Source organism: Meles meles, chromosome 1, assembly GCF_922984935.1.
Source record: "Meles meles chromosome 1, mMelMel3.1 paternal haplotype, whole genome shotgun sequence".
Lineage (NCBI taxonomy): Eukaryota > Metazoa > Chordata > Mammalia > Carnivora > Mustelidae > Meles > Meles meles.
The window spans coordinates 175,038,399-175,066,329 of record NC_060066.1 but is presented as its reverse complement, the minus strand read 5'-3'; the positions used below and the strand labels follow the sequence as shown (position 1 = coordinate 175,066,329).

The 27,931-nt window shown below is 37.0% G+C and overlaps 1 protein-coding gene across 3 annotated transcripts in view; it reads left to right on the top strand.

Annotated features, from left to right (window-relative positions):
- ZFYVE9 (zinc finger FYVE-type containing 9) overlaps positions 1-27,931 on the top strand; it is a 204,249-nt gene that overhangs the window by 56,308 nt on the left and 120,010 nt on the right. For 2 of the 3 annotated variants that reach the window (XM_045998099.1, XM_045998090.1), the window contains exons 2-4: positions 2,341-2,446; positions 18,190-18,295; positions 21,900-24,001. In XM_045998099.1, the coding sequence (XP_045854055.1) occupies positions 18,226-18,295; positions 21,900-24,001 (2,172 nt within the window). In that variant the 5' untranslated portion in view covers positions 2,341-2,446; positions 18,190-18,225. Of the gene's footprint in view, positions 1-2,340; positions 2,447-18,189; positions 18,296-20,672; positions 20,718-21,899; positions 24,002-27,931 lie in introns of all 3 variants that reach the window. The other variant, XM_045998108.1, reaches the window with a different exon arrangement.

The window sequence follows — 27,931 nt, the reverse complement described above, 5'->3', positions numbered from 1 at the left end:
TGTGAAATTGAGAGCAGTCTCTTCCTTGTGTGATTTTCCTCTAGACACATTTAAGCTTCTTGGGGTAATGTATGGAGTTAGGTAGGCAGTAATTTAACCAGACTTAAGGCTTTGCCAGCTGAGGCTAAAGATCAGAGGGATAAAATTCCAGAAGAAAAAACTGTGATGTTTGAGACAGTTATATAATATTATTGGACTTGCCTCACACATCAAAACACATACAGACATAAAGGATTTGACTTTGAATCTAGAGTTAATTTTATTTGTTAAAAAAAATCTTCAGTTAAATAGTTTAATTAGAGGTGAAGACCTTACTTTTGCCTCATTTATTTTGACCTTGGTACTTTTCCTCATATAGCCATTTCCTATTTCTGATACGGTTTTTTTCCCTATTTGATAGATATAAGTGTGGTTCTGAGTATCAGCAACACCTCTCATTTAGAATGTAACAAATACATATTTTTTTCAAGTTCTCAAGATTGGAAAAAAAAATTTTCTGAAGTCTTATTTATTTATTTCACACATACACACACACACACACACACACACACATCACAAGTAGGCAGAGAGAGAGAGGGAGAAGCAGGCTTCCTGCTGAGCAGAGAGCCAGACATAGGGCTTGATCCCAGGACCCTGAGATCATGACCTGAGCCGAAAGCAGAGACTAAACCCACTGAGCCACCCAGGCGCCCCTGGAAAATCTTTCACCAGTGGTTTTCATTCCATATTTTTTATTGGCCTCTGGAAACTTGAATTTTAGCTTTTTCCTTATTCTCCATTTTTAATAAGTACATCATTTTCACATTAGGTAATGGAATTATATTTGCAATAATGCCAGGAAATTTTATTTTAGTGCCTGTTACTTTAAAATTAAGTGATGTTCATTAGGTTGTATGTAAGATACAGATAATTTCCTGTTCTGAAATGCTATGATTATATGTTATATATTTTATATGGATGATGTTGGGTCCGTAATCAAAGGAGTGAGACTGATACAAAGCAAAGGTCAAGCAAAGCTTTATTTCTCGCCAAGCATCGAGAATCAAACCGACCAGCCGGGGCCATCTCTTGCAAAGAGGTGACCTCTCTCTGCCTTACAGACTAGCTTTTAAGGGCAAAGACCATGTGGTTGGGCCTGGCCATGCACAGGTGGCCAATGAGATTGTAACACACAGAGAAAGCTGCACAGTCATGCTAGGTCACACATAATTGACGAATTGAATCAATTGAATTACAATTTACCCTGTAGTAGATATTTGAACTAGCCTATCACCTTGGTCAGAATTGGCGCCCAAAAGGCGTCCAAAGGGCAGGGCCCATACTCCTTGGTAGCCAGGGAGACAGTATGCGCCCCCACTGATTGGATACCTCCACCTGGCCTGACCCACCCTTGTATTTGGGCTTTGTTACCTGGGACTGGTTTCCCGGACTTGTTTTTAAGTAAGTTCCCGGGATGGGAGGGGGTGCGGCAAGGTCAGTTGAAGTTTTACTGCATAAACAACCAAATCACTGTTTAACTGGATGGAGCTGCTCTGGCTAAATAGGCCCTTACAGATAATATGAGATTCTTAATTTTATTCTGATTACAATTACTAATCTTGTTCAAGACTAAGTGAGGCTCTTGTAGAGTTTTAAATTATCTCTTAGCAGCTACAGAGGTATTTAAATTGGACTATTATAACTTCATGGATATTGTCATATATTCAGAAGAAGGAAATAACATTTGAAGAAGCTTTGGCAGCTTTGTTTTTTGCATACCTCTGACAGTAAAGGTTAATATTGGGCTAATAGAGCCATTGCTTCTGAACAGTGGAAGAGGGCTGGAATCATACGAGATTCCATTTGTAGGGATAACAGTTGTTTGGCAATAAAAATCTCAATGGGAAGCCTCTGAATCTCAATTTAAGGATTCTGTATGTACAGAAAAAAAATCCCACATCCTAGTAAAGCAGCAGTTTTGCTAGCTTTGAATTCTTGGAGGGCTTATTGTAATACAAAATAAGTGGTATTTTTATGAATTAACGTAGTTAATACCATTGGGTAGAAAGTGTCTGCCTTTGATGTTTCACTTTGTATTATCCATGGAAAATAAGAAATGTTAAAAAAATTCGTAACTGTTTATTGAAACGTTTAACTTTTGGCCTTCTTAAACAATAAAATGTGACTGCTGCATTTCATGCTGGCTAGGTCTTTGAATCTGAAGATGTAACTGTAATTTATTATTTAAGCCCATAGTTTTCATTTGTTTGGCTATGATAGGTTTATATGGAGAAAATTAGGGCTTGTTCCTTCTGCAAATGTAATGAGCAATGTGTGTCTTTTTTTTTTTTTTTTCTTTAGGATCAAACAGAACATACTGAATCAGCAGGACTGGCTGGTGGTGCGGCAAGCATCATGAGTAAGCACAGGGAAGTCTGTTCTGTATCACGTGTGTAAGGGGAAAAAGGTAAGAAAACCAATGTTCTGTTTCTATTAGAGATTAAACTTAAGAAAACAACTCAATCTATAGGAAATAATGCTTATGTATATATGCTGTTTGCTTCATTTATAACATTGCCTCTTGTTAAATCAAAAGTGTGGTCTTAAAAAAAGACTTGACTTAAATCCAAAGCAAAGGGGTATTTTTAAATTACTGTCGAATTATGTCAAAAATTATAATTTCTCTGCCAGTGCTTGGTTTTTCCTTTTGGAGTCAACTTCCATTTTCAAAATAGAAAGGTAATTTCAGCATGAAAAAGAACATGGATTTGAGCAACACTGTTAAGAGAAAAAAAATCCAATTAATATTTATTATTATTTTTTTAATTAAAATTTTTAAAAGATTTTATTTATTTATTTGATAGACAGAGATCACAAGTAGGCAGAGAGGCAGGCAGAGAGAGAAAGGGAAGCAGGCTCCTGGCCGAGCAGAGAGCCCCAGGCAGGGCTCGATTCCAGGACCCTGGGATCATGACCCGAGCTGAAGGCAGAGGCCTTAACCCACTGAGCCACCCAGGCATCCCAAATCCAATTAATCTTATTTCTATTTCTTAGTCATCATGCAAGAGTTAAACAACTAGAGCTAATTTGGGGGCAGGGAATCAAATGTAAATTTAATTTAATTATTTTACTTTGTATTTTTAGACTAACTGTGAAGAACAAAAATTTCCAGTAGAAAATTGGAAGTATTTTACTAATTCTTGTAGAATAGGAATCGTTGATTATTTTTCCCTGACTAGGAATCGTGTTTGATTTCTTTCAGGTCTTACAATTACTAAAGGGGTAGAAAATGGTGATGAGGGTGGAGGCTATGTGGGTGGGATTAGTTTCAGAAACTGATTATGCCTTTCACTAATGGCATATTGCATACTCTGGCTGAGTTCTTTGATTTTTCATGTAAGCTTTGAGGATAGAGGGATGGGTCTGACTCTGTGATGCGAGACTGAGCTCCTTTTCTCTTTAGTTGAGAGTCAGCAGAGGGGCACTCTTCTCCATCAGAACTTCTGGGCCTGCTGCTGGAAGAGTAATTCTTGTACCCTAACTACCTCATTGAGGGGGTGTGAAGGGAGTGCTCTTTTCTGCCTTTACTGGGCAAAATCTTACTCTTCAGGGATTACCTCTTTTTTTTTTTTTAAAGATTTTATTTATTTATTTATTTGAGAGAGAGAGAGAGAGATAGTGAGAGAGGAAACACAAGCTGGGGGAATGGGAGAGGGAGAAGCAGGCCTCCTGCTGAGCAGGGAGCCCGATGTGGGGCATGATCCCAGGACCCCGGGATCATGACCTGAGCTGAATGCAGATGTTTAATGGACTGAGCCACCCAGGCGCCCCCAGGCATTACCTCTTTTTAGGAAGTTTTCAAGCCTCTGCAAAAACTATCAACAGTAATAAATAGTAAATAATCAGGGGTAATCAGTTATTAGAATATTTGTCATAGTAGCCCAGAAGTACACCCCCATCTCAGTCTGATTTAGCTTTACCTCTTCTTTGGCTCCATAGTATTCAGTGTATATATCAATTGACACAATGTTTTATATTTTAAGTTTACTTATCCATCTCCCCTATAAGATACTAGGCACTGTTAGGTCAAGGACATTGTCTTATTTGTCTTGTAATCTAATGACTAGGACAGTGCCTGAAACATAGTAGATGCTCAGTAATGTTTGATACAGGGATATACAAATGTTCATTATAATTAGTAGATAGCATAAAGAGGACGTACAAGTGAAGAAAACATAAAGGGAACAATCAGATCAGTGCTTTAAAAGTGGCACCCCCTAAGACTGAGATTCAAGAGAGTGTCCAAAAGGACTCTAGTCAATAGAATAAAAAGGTCTAGAAGCCCAACAACAAAAGAGGTCCTCAGGAAGAAACCAGTAAATTAAGTAATTATTTCCTTTTTTGAGATATACGTGTATAATATTTAGTGGCTTCTATTTTGAAAGAGTTTGAAAGAGTTGGAAGCTTTAATAAGAAGACAAGTAACGAATCCTGACATAAGGAGTACCAGGCAGGGTCTGTTGGTGGAGCATGTGACTCTTGATTCTGGGGTTGTGAGTTCAATCCCCACATTGAGTGTGGAGCCTTCTTAAAATAAATAAATTAATTAATTTAAAAAATGAATCCTGAGGTAGTATTTAAATCCTCTGGGAGACGTAGCTTATGCAGTGAGAAGACTGTCCCTCCCCCAAGCCCTCAGGAGACCACAGGTTTTTCCTTAGAAAATGAAACTAGGGGCACCTGGGTGGCTCAGTGGGTTAAAGCCTCTGCCTTCAGCTCAGGTCATGATCCCAGGGTACTGGGATCGAGCCCCGCATCCAGCTCTCTGCTCAGCAGGGAGTCTGCTTCCCCTCCCCTCTGCCTACCTCTCTGCCTACTTGTGATCTCTGTCAAATAAATAAATAAAGATATTAAAAAAAAAAAGAAAATGAAACTAAATATGCTAAAGACTTAGGGACACTAAACATTACAGATCAAGGAAGGATGAGGCATCATAGTGAAAGCCGAGGAATTAAGGGAAATCATTTATATTGAAAAATGAGGCTCTTCCCCTCGCTCCTTCTACTTTTCTTTCAGAAGGTAATTGTCTGGTATTACATGTTGTTACTCCCTTATAGAATATTATATGAGTCTTCTGCAGAGTCTAAAGAAAACACTTACCTATACTGGCATTTAGAGGTCTCCCACGAAATTGCTGTGTTCCCACCTGATCACCATGCAGTGGAAGCCACCTGGTTGAGAAGCCAAGTATGCAGATCTTGCAGCTGGCTTTTAGTATTTCCATTTATTCAATAAATAGGCATTTGGGAAAGGATCCAATGAGAAAGAGACCAAAAGTACAAAAGAGGAGCTTGAAGTAAATAATACTGGAAATAGAAGAAAGTTTGAGAAAAAAAAAAAAAAAAACCCAACAAACAATAGGTAATTAGTAATTGCATCAGAGAGGTAAGAGAAGAAATTATATTCATGAAATAAGATGCTATAAAATTATTAGGGGCGCCTGGGTGGCTCAGTGGTTTAAGCCGCTGCCTTCGGCTCAGGTCATGATCTCAGGGTCCTGGGATCGAGTCCCACATCGGGGTCTCTGCTCAGCAGGGAGCCTGCTTCCCTCTCACTCTCTCTGCTTGCCTTTCTGCCTACTTGTGATCTCTCTTGTCAAATAAATAAATAAAATCTTTAAAAAAAATTATTAGAAAAAGGAAGTGCTCTGGACATTTAAAATATGATAGACACTTTTGGTGCATTTAAAAAAATTTTAAACTATCTCAAGCTTATAGGAAAGTCACAAATACAAAGAACTTTTTTCTCTGAACCATTTGAGAATAAATTGCTAGCTGCGTGTGCCCCATTCCCTTTGAAACTGTGTTTCTGGCAAATAGGAACATTCTCCTACCTAACCACAATACATTATCAAAATCAGGAAATTAACTTTGATTCATTACCACCATCTAATTCTCAGATCTTATTCAAGTTTTGCCAGATGTACAAATAATGTCCTCTATACCAAGATGATCTAGTTTAGAATCATGTGTTGCATTTAGTTGTCATGTCTCTGTAGTCTCCTTCTCTTTGGAACAGTTCTGCAGTCTTTGACTTTTTTTGACCTTGGCCATTGTGAAGATCACAAACCACTTATTTTGTAGAATGTTCCTCAGTTTTGGTTTGTCTGATGTTTCCTCCTGACTAGATTCAAGTTATGCATTTTTGTACAAATATCAAAGTGGTGCTACTTTTGTTTTTTGTTTTCTTTTTTTCCTTCTCAAAGATTTTATTTATTCACTTGACAGACAGAGATCACAAGTAGGCAGAGAGGCAGGCAGAGAAAGAGGGGGAAGCAGGCTCCCCGCTGAGCAGAGAGCCCGACTTGGGGCTCGATCCCAGGACCCTGGGATCGTGGCCTGAGCTGAAGGCAGAGGGTTCAACCCACTGAGCCACCCAGGTGCCCTGCTACTTTTGTTTTGAATTAATACATTTTATTTTTTTTAGAGCAGTTTTAGGTTCATAGCAAAATTGAGCAGAAATTAAAGGGCGTTCCCATAACCCCCTGACTGCCCCTACTCACTGCCTCACCTCTCCTGGTATTGACATTGTTGTGTCCTTTTCAAGATATTATTTATTAATTTTGACAGAGAGAGATCACAAGTAGGCAGAGAGGCAGGCAGAGAGAGTGAGAGGGAAGCAGGCTCCCTTCAGTGCAGGGAGCCCGACGTGGGACTCGATCCCAGGACCCTGAGATCATGACCTGAGCCGAAGGCAGCGGCTTAAACCACTGAGCCACCCAGGCGCCCTGTTGTGTCCTTTTCAGTGCAGCCTGTCAAAGAGCACAGATTTCCATTTGACCCATTACTGATGATGCTCACTGTGATACTTGTTTTAGTGGTGTCTGCCAGGCTTTGCTGCTCAAGTTACTCTTCTTTTTTTTCCTTTGGTAATTAGTATTTTTGCGGGGAGGAACTTTGAAGCTATTAAATATCCCTTTCTCATCACACTTGGGATTCATTCATTCATATTGCAAAGTCTCATGGTTCTCTTTTTTATTCAGTGGGATATATTGCTATCATTATTTATTTTGATTTTCTTATTTAGCCTGTGGGAACCCTTTCAGGCTGGTTTCTGTGTCCTTTTGACATGTCCCCGTCATTCTTAGAACACATACTTGCTTTCCAGCATATAAGATATTCAAAATTGTTTTTTTTAATTGAAATATCATTCACATACCATAAAATTGATTCTTTTAAAGTGTGGAGTCCAGTGGTTTTTATATATTTACAGAACTGTGCAGTCAGTCATCACCACTGTATAGTTTCAAAACATTTTTATTATCCCTCCCAAACAGAAATCTTATATCCAATAGTAGTCATTTCCCATTTTCCTCCAATCACCCCCCCCAGCACCTGACAATCATGAATTAATTTTCTGTTTTTATGGTTTGTCTATTCTGGACAGTCCATACAAATGGAATCATATATAGCTTTTCTGCTCTTTACCTTAATATTTCCAAAATTCATTCATGTTGTAGCATACAGCAATACATCACCTATTTTTATTGCCCTATAATATCCCACTTTGTTGATATACCATCCTACACTTTCTTCATGCATTTATCAGTTGCTATGTATTTGGGTTGTTTCCACCTTTTGGCTGTTGTGAATGATGTTGCTGTGAGCATTTGGGGATGAGTTTTTGTGTGAATATGTTTCCATTTCTCTTGGGTATAAACCTAGGAGTGGAATAGCTATGCCATAAGGTAACACTGATTAACTTTTTGAGGAACTGCCAAACTATTTCTCAAAGTTGTAGCAGCATTTTACTTTCTTTCTAATAATGTGTTAAGAGCTCTTATTTCCCTATTTCCTCATCAAAGCTCTTGTATTTTTTTCTACTCCAGCTCTGGAATCAACCATTTCCCCCATGGAATCCTGCTTCCTTTGCATGGATAACATATTTGGAAACCAAATCTGGTGTGAGGTATATGCTCATAGCTACTTGAAGTGGAGGTGGAGTTTTGCTTCTCCAAGATCCTGTGCATAGAGCTAGAGAATATGCATGCACACACATTTACATCTGTATCTGTTGTTTGTGAACACACATACACTGACATCTGTATCTGTTGTGCGTGACACATACATTTACATCTGTATCTATTGTGGGTGGACACACATACATTTATATCTATATCTCTTGCTATAACTATTGATGTTTCTTGCAGTCTGTGAGTTCATACTTACATCTCGAATTCCAAACCAACACTGCAGAGTTCTTTCTGGTTGTCACCTTTTGTGCATTTAACTCTTTTCTCTAATAGTGAGAAACCTTGCCCCTGTTGCCTTTCATATAGTCACTTATTTGATCATCTCTACATGTAACCAATCTCCTATCACCTTCTCCTTCCCCCTGCCCTTCTATCTTGCTCAGACTCCGACCTGCCACTCTGGGCTGCACTCTTATATCTCCTCACCCCTCCTGCCTATGGACTCTTCTTATCCCCAGGCCAGACCGTCCCATTCATGTGGATGCCTTCCTCACTTCTCTTGTGCTCTGACACCCCATGCTGCACTGTCCTTCTGCACAGACGGCTTCCTCACCCTGCTGGGTCTCTGACACCTTATGTTGGGCCACCCTAACACGAGTACATCTATTTTACCACACTTGGACTCTGACTCCCCCTTACACAGATGCTCTCTTCATCCTGTTCCCATGTCTATTGAATTTTTCATAACATTTTCCCTTTTATTACTATTTTGTCAACTTTTTATTTTGTAGTAGTTATAGACCTCCAGGAAGCTGTAAAAATAGTATAAGGAGTTCCTGTGTGCCCTTCATTTACCCAGTTTTTCCTCATTGGTTACATCTTACAAAACTATAGAAAACATAAAAACCAGGAAATGGACATTTTATTTATCCATTCATCAGTTGATAGATATTTAGTTGTTACGACCTTTTCGCTGTTATGAATATAGCTGCTGTGAGCATATTCATGAATGTGTATCTCTCCCATTTCTCAACTACCATTGTAGTTGAAGATAGAACACAATTCCATCACCACAGAGATCTCCCTTGTACTGTTCCTTGTCAAGTGCACCCTCCTCTCTCTACTATCCCATACTTAATGACTTTTTAAAATTACAGACATTATTATTACAAGTTACAGGAAGAGTTGAGTAAGCATAGAGATAAACCATGTTCTAGTCAGGAATAGAAAGACTTAATATCATTCCCAGTCATGAGTGAGGGGCAGGGTAGGAATTCTAATTTCTGAAAGTTGATTTTACTGGCATTCTGTTCTTTCCTGTTCCATTGCCGAGTCTTGGAGCCACTTGGCATAGTTTTTTTCCCCAGCTGCTGGCTTTATTTGGAGAGCCCAATGTGGCCCCTTCCATAGCAGAAACTTCTGGAAGTTTGCAGCCAATAATTCCTGTCCTCCCTGTTAGCTTTGAACCCTAGGCCTGTCGCTGTCTAGTTTTATAGTTTCTGTCTAGTTTTGCAACCCCTGTGGACCGACATCTTCAGTTTTCACTCATTGCTGTGGCTTGCATGCTTCTTGTTTATGTATCTGTATTTCCCTTTCTTGCTTTTGAATTTGACTGTATAAACGATTTTAAAATAATCTTTTCTTTTTTGTAGAATTTCTATATTGAGAGAGAGAAGGAATGCTTCCTACCACCAGCTCAGTACTCTTTTTTTCTTTTGAAAAATTTCAAGCCTGTAGACAAATTGAAAAATAATGCAGCAAAGACCCATATCCTTTACCTAGATTCATCAGTTTTTACCATTTTGCTTCTTTTTTGAACATCTCTCTTCCTTTCTCCCTCCGTTCTCTTTTTTTTTCTCTTTCCCACACTCATACACACGTTTACATACTTTTATTTTTCTGAATCATTTGAAAGTTAAATACAGATAACACAACACTTTTTCCCTAAATCGTTCAGCAGACATCTCCAAAGAGTAAGGACATTCTCTTAGGAAATCAAAATACAATTATGACATCTAAGGAAGTGATTATTAATTTTTTGTATCACCTAATATATAGTCCAAATTTCATGGATTGTCATCTAAATGTGATGTTTTGCTGTGCATATATATATGTGTGTTTTCTTGATCTAGGACCCAGTCAGTGTTCGTGCATGGCATTTGGTTATTATTTTTTTTTAAAGGTTTATTTTTATTTATTTGACAGATAGAGATCAAAAGTAGGCAGAAAGGCAGGCAGAGAGAGGAAGAGAGGAGGAAGCAGGCTCCCTGTGGAGCAGAGAGCCCGATGCGGGGCTCGATCCCAACACCCTGAGATCATGACCTGAGCCAAAAGCAGAGGCTTTAGCCCACTGAGCCACCCAGGCACCCCGGCATTTGGTTATTTAATCTCTTTAGTCTCTCTTAATTTAGACTGATGGTTTTTATAACATTGAATTTTTTGGAAAGTTCAGAACAGTTGTCTTATAGAATGCCTTGGATTCTAGATTTGTCAAATTGTTTCTTCAGAGTTCAATTCTGATTAAACATTTTTGGCAAGAATACTGGGTTGATAATGTTTTAAACTTCTCATTGCATAACATCAAGAGGTGCATCATGTTAAACTTTTTAACATGTTAAACTATATCAACTATTGTTAAACAATTGGTGATGCTAAGTTGATCATTTGGTTTAAGTAGTGATTATCATATCTTTTTAATATAAACATATATTTTCTCCTTTGTGATTAATTATCTGTGGACTAATACTTTGAGACACTGTGAATATATCTTCCCCAATAACCATTTACCTAAAGGCTTTAGCATTCATTTTTGATGCTGGCCTGAATCAGTAGTTATCATTGGAGTTCAGTACAGCTTCTTGACCAGCTTTTTATACAGTAGTCCCTGCTTATGTATGGGGGATATGTTCCAAGACCCCCAGTGGTGCCTAAAACTACAGGTAGTACCAAAACCTATGTATACTGTTTTTTCCTATACATACATACCTCTGATAAAGTTTAATTTATAATTTAGGCAAAGTAAATGATTAACAGCAGTAACTAATAATAAAAGGAACAATTATAACAATATATCGCAATAAAACTTATGTGAATGTGCTGTAGTGCTTTCCATTGCTTAAAGTAATACAATACCTTTCTCAGATTGGAGAAAGCCTTGGAATCAAGGCTTGCATAATATAAAGTCTATCTAACTCTCCAACCATGTCCTAACATTAACTATATAAATAAATTCTTGATCCAGTTTCACTGATCCCTCAATAAATGCCCATCCCTAGATAACTCCTTGTATGTCTCTCCCTGTTTGAAATTTCACTTCAATATCTTGCTATCTGGAATATCTGTTAAAATTTTTCCTTCCTTCTGGACCCAGCTCAAATCCATAAATAATGCCTTCCTTGACCATCCACATGGTGGTTCTGCCCATTTCTTGAACTTTCATAGTACTTACTCTGTAGCACTTATCTGTTAATTTCATCTGACAAATTAATCAAGTAGTGCTTTGTGTCTCTTGTACTGTGTTATTAAAATCATTTATTATCTTAATTTTCTTATTTAGCATTGTTTACCATTAATTAAGTTATAAGCTTCTTGATGTTAAGAATGATGTCTGGAAATTCAATTGATTATAATACCCTGTATACAGTAGATGCACAATAAATATGTTGAATTCAATTATTTATTAGTATTTTGACTATGAAATGACTATGAAATGCTGAGTATTGTACATGTATATTAAATGTGTTAGATTAGCACATTGTTTGTGAGAAATTTCATTTGTGCTCTTAGCATCAGAAAGTTTAAATATGCAGGTGTTTTTTTTTTAAGATTTTATTTATTTATTGGGCAGAGAGAGAGGCAGAGAGAGGGGGAAGCAGGCTCCCTGCTGAGAAGAGAGCCCGATGTGGGTCTCAATCCCAGGACCCTGAGATCATGACTGGAGCTGAAGGCAGAGGCTTAACCCACTGAGCCACCAGGCGCCCCTAAATATGCAGGTTTTATCAAAATAAAATGGCATGTATATGAAAATGATTTTGAACTATAAAGATAGATTTAAGAAAAACTATTAAGGTATTATTATGCAGCCTATTTGTCTACCTAAACTTAAATCATTTAACAGGAGCCAGTCCATAAACAAAAGTTGATTGAATGAATAATCATGAGGAAATACTTGAATAAACCCGTTAAATCCCCTGAGCTTTTTTTTTTAATTGGTGAAATGAAAGAAATAATATTCACACTTTTATAGGTCTCAGAGGAGAAACACTGTAAGTCAAAGAAAATTCACCACATTTTATATTTACCTTATTAAACTTTGTAATAGCAGTATTTTACATTTTTTAAAAATTTTTTATTTTTTACTAACATATAATGTAGTATTAGCCCCGGGGTGCAGGTCTGTGAATCACCAGGTTTACACACTTGACAGCACTCACCATAGTACATACCTTCCCCAATGTCCATAATCCAGCCACCCTATCCCTACCCGCCTCCCCCCGACCACAACCCTCAGTTTGTTTTGTGAGATTAAGAGTCTCTTGTAGTTTGTCTCCCTCCCGATCCCATCTTGTTTCATTTTTTACTTACCTGCCCCCAAGCTCTCCACGTTGCCTCTCAAATTCTTCATATCAGGGAGATCATATGATAATTGTCTTTCTCTGATTGACTTACTTTGCTCAGCATAATACTCTCTAGGTCCATCCACATTGTTGCAAATGGCAAGATTTCATTTCTTTTGATGACTGCATAGTATTCCATTGTATATATATATACCACATCTTCTTTATTCATTCATCTGTTGATGGACATCTAGGTTCTTTCCATAGTTTGGCTATTGTGGACATTGCTGCTATAAACATTCAGGGGCATGTGCCCCTTCGGATCACTGTGTTTGTATCTTTAGGGTAAATACCCAGTAGTGTGATTGCTGGGTCATGGCGTAGCTCTATTTTCAACTTTTTGAGGAACCTCCATGCTGTTTTCCAGAGTGATTGCACCAGCTTCCATTCCCACCAACAGTGTAGGAGGATTCCCCTTAGTATATTACATTTTTAAATTTCTCCTCTTCTTAATGTTTTCCTTACTCAGACATTTTAGGGGAACTATAATATTATCTCCTCTCAGTCTGCCTCCCTATTTGCCAATAAGAAGCCAAGCATAATTTTCAGTTTGGAAAGAACATTTTGAGAAATTAAGGAGATAAATAAGTATGGGGATCATTGTAGTAGAGGGGAAAAATGGGGATAGTATTTACTGAACAACTACTATATGATCTTGGCATCCTGTTAGGTAGGTGACACACCTAGTGTATGTGCCCACTGAATGCTTTTAGATGAATTAACACCAAGAAAGACTTAGAAATGGTACTTGAAAAAGAAGTTTAAAAAGAAAAACCCAGGGGTGCCTGCCTGGCTCAGTCAGTAGAGCATTAAGCTTGATAGTGAATTTGAGCTCATTCAGCTGGGTCATGAGTTTGAGCCCCAGGTCAGGTGTGGAGATTATTTTTAAAAGAATCTATTAAAAAGAATAACCAAATCATAATCATCATTAACATTATGGAACTGATATCCCATACCCCATGCTTGCTTGAACTTTCTTGTTCCATTTGGGTATGACTCTTTAAAAGATTTTATTTATTTATTTGACAGACAGAGATCACAAGTAGGCAGAGAGGCAGGCAGAGAGAGGAGGAAGCAGGCTCCATGCTGAGCAGAGAGCTTGACGTGGGGCTCGATCCCAGGACCCTGAGATCATGACCTGAGCCAAAGGCAGAGGCTTTAACCCCCTGAGCCACCCAGGCACCCCATTTGGGTACAATTCTTTAAAAACTTTCTTTTCAAATAGAAATGTAGTTTTATCTCAAAGAAATGATTTCTCTATCAGCATCTGGATTTTATCTTTTGAAACATATCCTGTTCAAATGCACCGTTTGTCTTCTATAATTACATTTTGATTATTGTCACCTTATAGGTTTCTAGACTTTATTAGGTTAAAGATCTTAGACTACCTCTAGTAGGTTGAGAAATTTTATAGTTTACCGTGGTCTGAATAGATTTATAAGAGATTTTATACTTGTATATTTAAGATTTATAAATTATATAAATATTCATAAATCTATGTATTTTTTCACTTTTTTCCAGTTTATTGATATATAATTGACAAATAACATTGAATTAGTTTAAGGTGTACAGCATAATGATTTGATATATATATTGGTAAGGATTACCACAATAAGTTTAGTTAATATCGATCACTTCACACATAGTTGTGGTATGTGTATTTTCATTTTTTTAAATAAATACCTAGTAGAGGAATTGCTGAGTCATATGGTAGTTCTATTTTTAATTTTTTGAGAAACCTCTGTACTCTTTTTTTCATACAGTTTGCGTTCCCAGCAACAGAATACAAGGGTCCCTTTTTCCTATGTCCTTGCCAACACTTGTTGTTTCTTACCTTTTTGATAGTAGCCATTCTTCTTTTTTTTTTTTTAAAGATTTTATTTATTTGACAGAGATCACAAGTAACCAGAGAGGCAGGCAGAGAGAGAGAGAAAGGGAAGCAGGCTCCCTGCTGAGCAGAGAGCCCGATGCGGGGCTCAGTCCCAGGACCCTGAGATCATGACCTGAGCCGAAGGCAGAGGCTTTAACCCACTGAGCCACCCAGGTGCCCACCCCCCCTTTTTTTTTTTTAGATTTTTTTTTTTTTTACATGTATTTGAGAGAGAGAGAATGACAGCATGAGAAGGGTGAGGTTCAGAGGGAGAAGCAGACTCCCTGCCAAGCAGGGAGCCTGATGCGGGACTCAATCCTGGGACTCCAGGATTGTGACCTGAGGCAAAGGCAGTTGCTTAACCAACTGAGCCACCCAGGTGCCCTGATACTAGCCTTTCTAACAGGTGTGATTTGATTGTGGTTTTTCATTTGCATTTCTCTGATATTTAGTCATGTTGAGCATCTTTTCATGTGTCTGTTGGCTGTCTGTGTTTTTTTAATTGGATTGTTTGGGTTTTTTTGCAGTCAAGTTGTATGTGTTCTGAATATATTTTGGATATTAACCCTTATTCGATATATGATTTGCAAATATTTCCTTCCATTCAGTAGGTTGCTTTTCATTTTGTTGATAGTTTCCTCAGCTGTGCAGAAACTTTTTAGCTTGATATCGTTCCACCTGTTTTTATTTTTGTTTTTCTTGCCTTTGCTTTTGAAGTCAAATGCGAAAACTCATCTCTAAGACAATGTCAAAGAGCTTATTAGTGCCTGTTTTCTTGTAGTAGTTTTATAGTTTCAGGTCTTATGTTCAAGTCCTTAATCCATGTTGAGTAAAGTTGACCTTTGTGTTAAGTTGATCTTTGTGTATGATACAAGGTAGGTGTATGGTTTCATTCTTTTGCATGTGGCTGTCCAGGTTTCCCAGCACCATTTATTGAAGAGATTATCCTTTCTTGTATATTGTTGGCTCATTTGTCATAAATTAATTGACCATATACATGTGGTTTTATTCCTGGGATCTCTTTTCTGTTACATTGATTGATGGGTCTGTTTTTATGCCAATACCATACTGTTTTGATTACTATAGCTTTGTAATATAGTTTGAAATCAAGAATTGTGATGGTTCCAGCTTTGTTCTTTCTCAAGACTGCTTTGACTATTCAGGATCTTTCGTGAATCCAGACAAATTATTGGATTTTTAAAGATTTTTGTGAAAAATGCCATTGGAATTTTGATAGAGATTACATTGAATCTGTAGATTGCTTTGGGTAGTAAGAACGTTTTAACGATATTAATTCTTCTAATCCATGAGCCCAGAAGACACATGTCTGTGTCTTCCAGTTATTTCATCACTGTTTTCAGAGTACAGATCTTTCACCTCCTTCGTTATATTTATTCCTAGGAATTTTATTCTTTTTGATGCAATCGTAAATGATATTGTTTGCTTAATTTCTCTTTCTGATAATTTGGTGTTAGAGTGTAGAAACCCAACTGATTTTTGTGTGTTCACTTTTTAAAAATTTTTAAAAATTTTAATTTTAATTAAACTTAATTAAATTTTAATTTTAAAAATTTAAACTCTGTGCCACACGTGGGGCTTAACTCATGAACCAGAGAACAAGAGCTGCATGCTCTCCTGACTGAGCCAGCCAAGCACTGCTTATGTGTTGACTTAATCTTGCAATGTTACTGAATTCATTTATTCTAACAGGGTTGTGTGTGTGTGTGTGTGTGTGTGTGTGTGTGTAGTCTTTAGGGTGTTTTATATATAATATCATGTCACCAGCAGGTGCAGATAGTTTTACTTCTCTTTTCTGATTCAGATACCTTTTGTTTCTTTTTCTTCCTAATTGCTTTTGCTAGGAAATCCAGTATTATATTGAATAAAAGTGGTGAGAGTGAGTCTCCCAGTCTTATTCTTTTTTTTTTTTAGATTTTATTTACTTATTTGACAGACAGAGATCACAAGTAGGCAGAGAGGCAGACAGAGAGAGAAGAGGAAGCAGGCTCCCTGCAGAGCAGAGAGCCGGATGCGGGGCTTGATCCCAGAACCCTGGGATCATGACCTGAGCTGAAGGCAGAGGCTTTAACCCACTGAGCCACCCAGGCGCCCCTCCTAGTCTTATTCTTTTCTTTTTTTTTTTTTTTTAATATTTATTTACTTGACAGAAAGAGATCACAAGTAGGCAGAGAGAGAGAGGGAAGCAGGCCCCCTGCCGAGCAGAGAGCCCGATGCAGGACTCGATCCCAGGGCCCTGAGATCATGACCTGAGCCGAAGGCAGCAGCTTAACCCACTGAGCCACCCAGGGGCCCCCCCAGTCTTATTCTTGATCTCAGAGGAAAAGCTTTTAGGTTTTCACTGCTGAGTATGATGTTAACTGTGCGCTTGTCATAGATGGCCTTTATTATGTTGAGTTGTGTTCTCTACTCACTTAGTTTAGGATTTTTATCATAAATGCATGTTGAATTTTGTTAAATGTTTTTCTGCACTATTGAGATGATTATATGATTTATCCTTCATTTTGTTAATGTGGTACTACATTGATGTATAGATGTGGAATCATCCTTGCATCCCTGGAGTAAATCCCACTTGATCATGGTATATGATTTTTTTTTTTTAAGATTTTATTTATTAATTTAACAGAGACACAGCAAGAGAGGGAACATAAGCAGGGGGAGTGGGAGAGGGAGAAGCAGGCTCTCCACTCAGCGGGGAGCCTAATGTGGGGCTCAATCCCAGGACCCTGGGATCATGACCTGAGCTAAAGGCAGATGCTTAACAACTGAGCCACCCAGGTGCCTGGTATATGATCTTTTTAATGTGTTATTGAATCTGATTTGCTGATATTTTTGGCTTTGGATTTTTGTGTCAATATTCATCAGGAATATTAGTCTGTAATTTTCCTTTCTTGTAGCGTCCTTACCTGGTTTTGGTATCAGGGTAATGCTGGCTTTGTAAAATGAGTTTAGAAGTATTCCCCCTCTCTTATTGTTTGGAAGAGTTTAAGAAACATTACTATTAATTTTTTTTCTTAAGATTTTTTATTTATTCATTTGAGAGAGAGAAAGTTAGCAAGAGCGTGAGCTAGTGGGTAGGGTCAGAGGAAGAGGGAGAAGCAGACTTCCTGCTGAGCAAGGAGCCTGATGCAGTCAGTACCTGGGATCATGACCTGAGCTGAAGGCAGACACTTAGATCAACTGAGCCACACAGGAACCCCAGTTCTTTTTTTTTTTTAATGTTTGAAAGAATTCATCAGTGAAGCCAACTGGTCCTAGACTTTTATTTGTTGGGTGGGGTTTTTTGTTTTTTGTTTTTTTTAGATTTTATTTATTTATTTGACAGGTAGAGATCACAAGTAGGCAGAGAGGCAGGCAGAGAGAGGAGGAAACAGGCTCCCTGCCGAGCAGAGAGCCCAACATGGGACTTGATCTCAGGACCCTGTGATCAGGACCTGAGCCGAAGGCAGAGGCTTTAACCCACTGAGCCACCCAGGCGCCCCTGTTGGGTGATTTTTAATTACTGATTCAATTTTATTAGTAATTGGTTTGTTCAGAATTGTTATTTCTTTGTGATTCGCTGTTGGTAGGTTGCATTTGTCTAGGAATTTATTCATTTCCTTTAGGTTTTCCGATTTAAAAGTGTAAATTGTTCATAGTAGTCTCATGATCATTTGTATTTCTGTTTTCAGTTGAATATCTATGAATTAAATTTTAGTAATTGAAAGTGTAAAACAAATTTGATCTACTTTTAGGTTTAAACAGGTCTCTTGAGTGGTGTTTCCTCACCGATGGAGAATTATTTCCAAGCAGAAGCTTACAACCTGGACAAGGTATTAGATGAATTTGAACAAAACGAAGGTGAGAATTTATTTTGGTGAATCTATTTGAATACATTTATGATATGGAGAATGTGGGGTTATGAGAGGATGCAACACTTTAAAAAAATAAAATGACTTAATAACTTAATGATAATAGTATTATATTTCAGTATCCAGAGGAAGAACTAATATTTTTTGGACTGTGTGCCAGATATTATGCTAAAGTATTTAAATGGACTGTATTATTTAATCTTTAAAATAATCCCATGAAAGTAGATCTTATCTACATTTTACAGATGAGAGACACAGAGAGATTAAGTGGTTTCCCTGAGGTTAGTTCGCTAATAAGTGGCAGAATGATTAGTATCCAGGCATTATGATACTAGAGCCTGAACTTTCTTTATACAATCAGTTTATGGTCAAGAAGAGTTTTAGAATGTGTGATTGTATTTCCTAAACTAAGAAAAATAACTTGTTGCCTGTTGACCAATAAAGATATATTTTAAACCTAATTTTAAAAGATTTATATAGTTTTAAGTTATGGCCGGAATGGTTAGATAAAATGTCTGCCTAAGATTCACTTCATTTAGGTAAACTTTTTCCTTAAATTTCTCTGTCAGTATGATTTGAATGGATAAGCTATAATTAATTAGATCCCTCCTACTCTGATACTCTGTTTCTTTTTCTTTTTTTCTTTCTTCTTCTTCTTTTTTTTTTTTTTTAAGATTTATTTACTTGAGAAAGCACAGAGCTGGGGGTTCAGAGGTGAGATAAGAGAGAGGAAGAGGGAGAAGCATGGAGCCCAAGATGGGGCTAGATCCCAGGACCCTGAGATCATGACCCAAGCCAAAGGCAGACATGCTTAATAAACTGAGCTACTCAAGCGCCCCCTGGTATTCTTTCTAGCTGGAAATGGCAGGTAACAAGTTTACAAAGGGATGTATTTCTGTCTGAAGTCTGTGATTTTAGAAATGGTCTCCAGACCTTTACTATATCCAGTTATTTATTTATTTATTTATTTATTTATTAAAGATTTTATTTATTTGACAGACAGAGATCACACGTAGGCAGATAGAGAGAGGAGAAAGTAGGCTCCCTGCAGTGCAAAGAGCCTGATGTGGGGCTCAATCCCAAGACCCTGGGATCATGACCTGAGCTGAAGGCAGAGGCTTTAACCCACTGAGCCACTCAGGTACCCCTATATCCATTATTTAGATTGTCCTTTGATAGTAGTTGGGAAGAGAGATTAATTTTAATGTTGTTGCTTTGGGTCTGTAATAGACCAAGCCGTATAGAATTATGGGCTTAAGGAAGGAAAAGGGAGAAGGAAGGATACTGTTCTCATATTTTACCACTGATGACCCAAAGCTACTCCATAGCCATAGGATTCATATAAGTGTGAAATTAATCATTTGGGATTGTATTGGGTCTACATACCAAGGTGAAGGGGGTCTTTTCCTCTCAGTTTCAATCATTTATACAGGTAATTTCTCAGTCCTTTCTTTGGTTTGGCCCTCTGTGTATCAGTTATTTGTTACGAGATATCTAAACAGGTGCTATACCTAATCATTTGAATAGTATACTTCTAAAATACCATTGACTCTAAGAAAACTGTTAGTTTATTATATCAATCTCTTTAGGACTTCTGTAGATCTAGTAGGGTACTTTGTATATAGTTGATTTTGAATATATTTTTGTTGAATCAGTAAATATTGTCTTTTAGTTCAGAAATACAGCATTGCTTATAAAAACTAATTCTTTTAGAAGGAGAAGAACTTCACAAGCCAAATTCTTATTTGGAACTATGTTGTATATTTGTTTTGAACTATTGTTTAAAGATCTTACTATGTACTAATTGTATTCAAATGACTACCTCTAGCCTGGTATCTTTCCAAGCATATTTTAAATAAAGTGATTTTTCATTCTATGTTAATTTCCTTCTTTAAATGAAAAATATACCACACACAGACTGTGATAGCACTAGATAATTAACATTATACCCATGTAGTAGGTAATTGAATAATGACATTTTTAATAACTGATCTACCATTCTTATTTGAATATTATTAAATATTCTTGTAAGAAGCAGCATTTCCTTTTTACTTCCATAAACCATGTTGGAAATAATGATTTATTTTTTTTTAAAGGAAGTTTATGTTATTAAATCTCAAGTCTCTGCTAGCCCAAGTTTGGGTAACTCATGATTTTAACATTCAGTATTCAAGACCATTCTCCACACATTTTGGTGTCTTATGGCCTTTACAGTCTGGCCTTTCTGGCTTCTTTTCACTACTTGCTTACACTTGCCATTGTGTTATAGTGTAGTAAATGCTTAAATAGAGACATGAACAAGGTGCTAAGGGGGCATTAAAGGTTAATGTTACTATTGAGGGGAAAATATATCTGTATAATTTCAGGACTATGATTATTAGATTTACTGTAAGAAGACAGCAAGACAGACAGTAAGTGTATTATTTCTTATTTCTCTAAATATACATATGGCACTATAACTTGGAAAAATAATCATCATAGTTATAATCTCTTAAAAAGTAAACATGAAATTATGCTTATTGATAGAATGTAAGTAGGTTGATTTAACAAGATAAATGAATATTTTTCTGCCAGATGTCCTCAGATAATTATAGAAATATAAACCTAATTAATAATGTGACACAGTTAGTTATGAGTATAATTTCATATACTCTAGCAAACTTTTAAAAATACTTGTTATGGACAAATTTCAAATACATAGAAAAACAGAATAGTGTAGTAAACTCTGATATATCCAGTTTCCCAGCTTCAGCAGTAATTAATATGATTCCAATTTTGTTTCATTTGTATCTTCATCCACTATTCACTGCTTGTTATGTTTTTACAGGTTTTTTTTTTTTTTGAAGGTTTTATTTATTTGAGAGAGATAGAGCATGTGCACAAGCATGAGCAGTGGGGAAGGGTGGAGGGAGAGGGAGAAGCAGATTCCCCACTGAGCAGGGAGCGGAAGGCTGGGCTTGATCCCAGGACCCTGGGATCACGATCTGAGCTGAAGGTAGATATTTAACTGAGCCACCCAGGCGCCCTTTTTAAGTTTTTTTTTTTTTTTTTAAGATGAAATTTACATACATTAAAATGTATAAATCTTAAGTGTACCAGTTTTGATAAGTAAATACATCAATGTAACCCACATTCCAGTCATCATGTAGATTATAGATCACTCTGTCTCCACAGAATATTCCTTTGTTTTCCCTCTTACTCAATTACTTGTCCTAATTTTTTTCCAGCTTAGATTAGTCTGCACCCTATGTTGTACCCAGCCAATTGAAGGTCTTTCTGATTGCTACTGCCTGCCCCCGGTACCAAGTATAGCCTCTGTGCCATCTTTAATTATGTTAGTAGATTGAGGTAGAATTCTTTTGTTGTTTGGAATCTTCTGGGATATTACCATTTGGTGACATGTAATATAGAAACAGTCTGAAGAATATTTTTTTTATTCTTAGCTAAAAATTAGAAATTTCATATTCTAGGAATATTCTATTTTTAGATATCCTGGGAATATTTTATTTTCAGAATGTTTGCACATATAGTTAATTGAGTCCTAGCTTTTCTAGTGACACCAGGAAACTTATTGTAATTATTTATCTTTTCAGATGAAACAGTTTCTCCTATTTTATTGGATACCAAGTGGAATAAGATTCTAGATCCCCCGTCTCACCGACTGTCATTTAACCCCGCATTGGCCAGTGTGAATGAACCTGCAGTTTCTAATGAGTCACAGCCACAACTAAAAGTCTTCTCTCTGGCTCATTCAGCTTCTTTGACCACAGAGGGAGAGGATCATTGTGCTAATGGACAGGACTATAATCTGAATCCAGAGATCAGCACAATGTGGATTGATGAAAATGCTGTTGTAGAAGATCAGTTAATTAAGAGGAACTGTAATCGAGATGATCAATGTAGTACTGTTGAAGTCGGAGAGAAGAAATGTGGAAACCTAGCTTGTCTGCCAGACGAGAAGAATGTTCTTGTCGTAGCCGTCATGCATAACTGTGATAAGAGGACATTACAAAACGATTTGCAGGATTGTAATAATTATAATAGTCAGTCCCTCATGGATGCTTTTAGCTGTTCACTGGATAACGAAAACAGACAAACTGATCAATTTAGTTTTAGTATAAATGGGTCCACTGAAAAAGATATGAACTCAGAGAAACAAATAGATCTGTTGAATAGATCAAGTGCAATGGGGGATTCTGTTAAACATACATGTACTACTTCATCTGATAATCTAGCCAGTGTCTGTTCCCCTTCACAATTAAAGGATGATGAAAATACAGGTAGAGACCCACCCATGTCTGTGATTACAAGTTTAACAATTGATTCAATAGTCTCATCCCAGGGAACAGATGAGGGTCCTGCTGCTAAAAAGCAAGAGAACTATATACCAGATGATATTCTTACTGGCCAGACCAGCTCTGCTAAGACAGATCTAGGGAGTCCAAACTCCTTTTCCCACTTGAATGAGGGGATTTTGATGAAAAAAGAGTCAACAGAGGAGAGAACAACTGAAGAATCTGTCCGATCTGGTTTACCTTTGCTTCTCAAAACAGACATACCTAATGGGTCTGGAAGGGATGATAACTGTGAACAGTTTTCAGATTGTCTTGTGCCTAGTGATGTTAGAGCTGACAAAAAGGAAGGTTGTGAACATGAAGAAATTCTTGGCAGTACGGAACTTCTTAATATGACAGAGCATTTCTCTGACTCTCAGGAGATGACTAATTGGAAATTGACTAAGCTAAATGATATGAATGACAGCCAAATAAATAAAGAAAATGAGAAGTTTCTGCCAATGAATGAGCCTGAGGACATTTACAATGATAGTGGAGGAGAGTGTGATAGAATGGCAGAAGCAGGTCTAGATTTAAAAGGAACTTGCACCAATGAAAGTGAAGGATGTGATTTTTCCACTATGGATACACCAGCAGCAAATTCTCTATCTAATTGTGATTCCTATGGAATGCAGAGCCCAGTTGTTTGTTTTGTTCCAAAGACTTTACCCTCCAAAGAAGATTCAGTAACAGAAGAAAAAGAAATAGAAGAGAGCAAGTCAGAATGCTACTCAAATATTTATGAACAGAGAGGAAATGAAGCCACAGAAGGAAGTGGACTACTTTTAAATAGCACTGGTGACCTAATGAAGAAAAATTATTTACACAGTTTCTGTAGCCAAGTTCCATCAGTGCTCGGGCAGTCTTCACCCAAGATAGTAGCAAACCTGCAGTCTATCAGTGTTCCTTTTGGTGGTGCAAGACCCAAGCAACCTTCTAATCTTAAACTTCAAATTCCAAAGCCATTGTCTGACCATTTACAAAATGACCTTCCTACAAATAGTGGAAATAATATTAAAAACAAAAATGATGTTCTTGGGAAAGCAAAATTAGGGGAGAACTCAGCAACCAATGTATGCAATGCCTCCTTGGGAAACATCTCTATTGCTGATACAAATGGGGAACATTTAGAAAGCTATGAGTCTGGGATATCCAGTAGACCGTGCCTTGCTTTAGCTCCAGAAAGCCCAGATAATGATCTCAGAGCTGGTCAGTTTGGAATTTCTGCCAGAAAGCCATTTACTACTCTGGGTGAGGTGGCTCCCGTATGGGTACCAGATTCTCAGGCTCCAAACTGCATGAAATGTGAAGCCAGGTTTACATTCACCAAAAGGAGGCATCATTGCAGAGCATGTGGGAAGGTAAGTTGTGTGTGTTTTAAGTCAGAAATACTGCATGCCCACTTTATTAAGCTCAATTAGAGATTAATAAAGTCAATATAAGGTGAATATACTTCTGGTTGAGATGACATTATAAATAGCTTGGAACATCCAGTTCTAGTAAATTTCTAAATAAAAAAATGACCTTGCTGAATCTTAGTGTTTATATAACCTTTTTTGTTGCCAAGATTTAAGTTGAATCACTTTCCATGAACAGATGAAAATTGAGGAAGTGTTAACTTTGTGGTTTCTATATTGATAGATACTTGGTTAATGGAATAGTTTGAAATAAGGAAGTTTTTTTTTTTGTTTTTTTTTGGTTAAAGAAATACTTGTGATTGACTTCATATTTTTTAATTCTTGAGAAATTGAATATTACACTTGAAGTCCATCTTACTTTTTGGTGTAGAAGAGTTTGGTCACTCTGCTAGAGATTCTGTAACTTTTTATACACATATACACATATTTTGTCTTTTTCCCCAATGTCTTTTTTTTTTTTTTTAAGATTTATCCGAGGGGGGTCGGGGAGAGAGGGAGTCACAAGCAGACTCCGTGTTCAGTGTGGATGGAGCTGGACCCAGGGCTCGATCTCATGACCCTGAGATCACAACCTGAGCCAAAACCAAGAGTCAGAAACTTAACGGACTAAGCCACTCAGCCATGCATCCCTCTCCTTGTAACTTTGATACAAAGTAGAGTTGAGGGCTATAGATCCTATGACAAGGTTATAAGAATAATGGATATTCCTTAGCTCTTCCTGAGTTTTGCTTGCTATTAACATCAACTTACTGGTTTATCTTTTTAATAAAGAACTGTAAACAAGGAGGAAGGGATTTTAAAAAGAATGCAAAGTTTGGTTTCAGGTATGGACTTCAATTTTAACATTCTTACTATTAACTATATAACTTTATTAAGCTTTTGTTTTTATAAAAACAAAATAGAAAGATTAGTAATTTTCATAAATGAGATTACAGATGTAATAGTAAGTGCTCAGTAATTAAATGTGTACTTCCCTTCTTTTCTGATTTATTGGCCTACTTGTGTTAATTAATTAGGATGCTTTCAGCTTTAAGGCATAGAGTATCTGATCCTTAGTGACGTAGACAAAAATAACATTTCATATAACAGGAAGCCTGAAAGATAGAGACTCACTTATGTCTGGTTGCAGTCAGAATCACTGAAGTTTTCTTGGTCTTCACTTGTGGTTGCAAGAGAGTGGTACAGCTCTATGCATCGAATTCAAGCTGGCAACTTCTCAAGTACAGGGAAATTGGTTGGGGGCAAAAGATGAATTTTTTTCCAGCTTTGCACAATGTATATATTAAGTAGCCTGTTCTTGCTGACCTCTCATCAGGGAGGAAAGAATCCCTAGCAACTTCTTTCAATTTTTTGGCCAGTTTTAGATCACAGGTCCAATTTTTTTTTTTTTTTTTTAAGATTTATTTATTTCACAGATAGAGATCACAAGTAGGCAGAGAGGCAGGCAGAGAGAGAGGAGGAAGCAGGCTCCCCACTGAGCAGAGAGCCCGACCCTGGGATCATGACCCGAGCTGAAGGCAGAGGCTTTAACCCGCTGAGCCACCCAGGCGCCCCCACAGGTCCAATTTTATACCAGTCATTTAGAAAGGGGAATAGGATTGCTAGGATTGGCTAAGAAGATCAGTTATGATCATCCCCTGGGGCTGAGCCCAATGTTGCCTGAACAGAAGTGGGATTCTATTAATATGGAAAAGGAGGAGAATGGTTCCTGGGTGGGTAGTCAGTAAGGGCTACTATAAGGGTACAAAAGAACCAAGTGATGGGGAGCAGAAGAAAGTGAAAGCTGTGATTGGGCTGCTGGTCTCTGATTATTAAAATTTGAAGAAAATAATGTGTCTAATTCCTAAATAGCTAGTAGTCTAAAGTAAACCTGTAGTCAGTAGCCTCAGTAGTCAGTTTTCTGTTAAGCAATTAGAGTTGTCATTTTTTTATGTTGTTCTTTTGTTACTTACTCTGTATAATACTTTCTGAAAACTTTGCTCTCTTGAGCAAATAGTAACACTTTTGCCCACATCAGCATATCCAGATGTAATGAGTAAATAGGTTAACTTAGGTGGATTTAGAAGGGAAATGGTGGCAAAATGCACATAAACTGAAAAATTAGATGGGAGTTTTTCTGAGTGGAATTTATGAATTTATGGATTCATGTGGATTATGGATTCAAATTCTATTTTTTTCCTTTCCATCTCCAGTTACCTCAGGGATGTTCTAAGGATTGATGAGATAAGGTCTGTGTAAAAAATCCTTGAGCTTCTCAGAAGAAAAGAGCTTAAAAACATAGGTATATTTTTTCTAGCTAGTAATGAGATTATACTGGGAATATAGCTAGAAAAATACCCCAAGCAATGTTATTTTGTAAAGTAATGTTTACTATTGAAAAAAGAAATTTAGTTTGCATATCCAGTAATTTCTCTACTTAATAAAAAAAGCTTAATACTCTTTAACAAGCATAATAAGCATCTAATATATGAAGGGTTCTGGGCTAAGTATTAGAGATTCAGAGATACAAAAATTGTGATATATGACCTCATGGAGTTTGTAATTAAGGGCACTGGTTTCAGCAAGTTAGGAGAAAATCTGGATTTCCTATAGTTAAAAAAAAATCCTAAAAAAATTGTGAACTTCTGATCTGAGTAGACAATCAGACTATACCATAGCAAAGTAGAAGACATTATATTAAGAGCTAGTTATATATGTTTTATATTTATTCTCATTTAATCCTCATTACACTCTTGTAGAATGGGTTGTTAACTTTTTCCTATTTGATAGGTTAAGAATCAGAGACTGAGTAGTCAGGGAATATGCCTAGGATCTCACAGCTTGAAAGTGCTAGAGCCAGCTTTAAAGCTAGTACTTTTTTTTTTTTTTTTTTTTTTAGGATTTATTTATTTATCTGCAAGAAAGAGACAGTGACAGCCTGAGTAGGGGGAGGAACAGAGGGAGAGAAACTTAAACAGACTCCCCACTGAGTGCAGAGCCCCACATGGGACTGGATCCCATGACTCATGAGATCATGACCTGAGCGGAAACCCAAAGTGAAACACTTAACTGCCTGAGCCACCTAGGGGCCCCAAGCTAGCATTCTTTCTTTCAGTCATACTGCTTCTAGCACGCCTCCTTATTTATAATAGCAGTATGAACAAAATAGGATCATTGAGAATGAGAGCTTAATTTTTCTAAGAATGGCAGAGGGAATTAGTCATGTTACAAAATGACTATTTGGAGAAAACAAAAAACAAAATGATTCTTTGGAGAGGGAGATATAAAAAAGTGGATATAATTTATGGGACAGAGTCTAAAGTATATGAGAAAAATGAGATCACATCAGAATACAGGTGGAAAATTAGTGGGGAAAGGGAAATTTATCTTACAGAAGAGTGGGTCAAGATGAAAATACTTGAATATAGAAGGAGTTAACAGAAAATTGTGGGAAATTATCTAGCACAGTTTAAAGCTTATATTCAGTTGCTGATAAGCAGTAGAATTGTTGTAACATTCATCTTGGTAAAATGTAATTAAGTAGAATATAAAATAATTACATTAGAATTTATGAAAGTATTAAAATGTTGCAGTTTATCTCTATTACTAAAATGGAGATCGAGATATCTGGATTCCATTCCTGTCTTCATTGTTAATTGGAAAAGTATGTCATACTCTAAAATGCTCAGCAAATGTGAGTTTTATTTCATGATTTCACACATTATTAATTTAGATAATTGCTCCATATAACAACATAATCCCTACTTCTCCTGTATAATAGGCAATAAATTATAGAGTAGAAAGAGTACAGAGGTCTTTCCCCAAAAGGTGCCCTCTTAAGTTCAAATGATCACCATAACTATATATCCATATTAATTTCCTATGGAAATCACC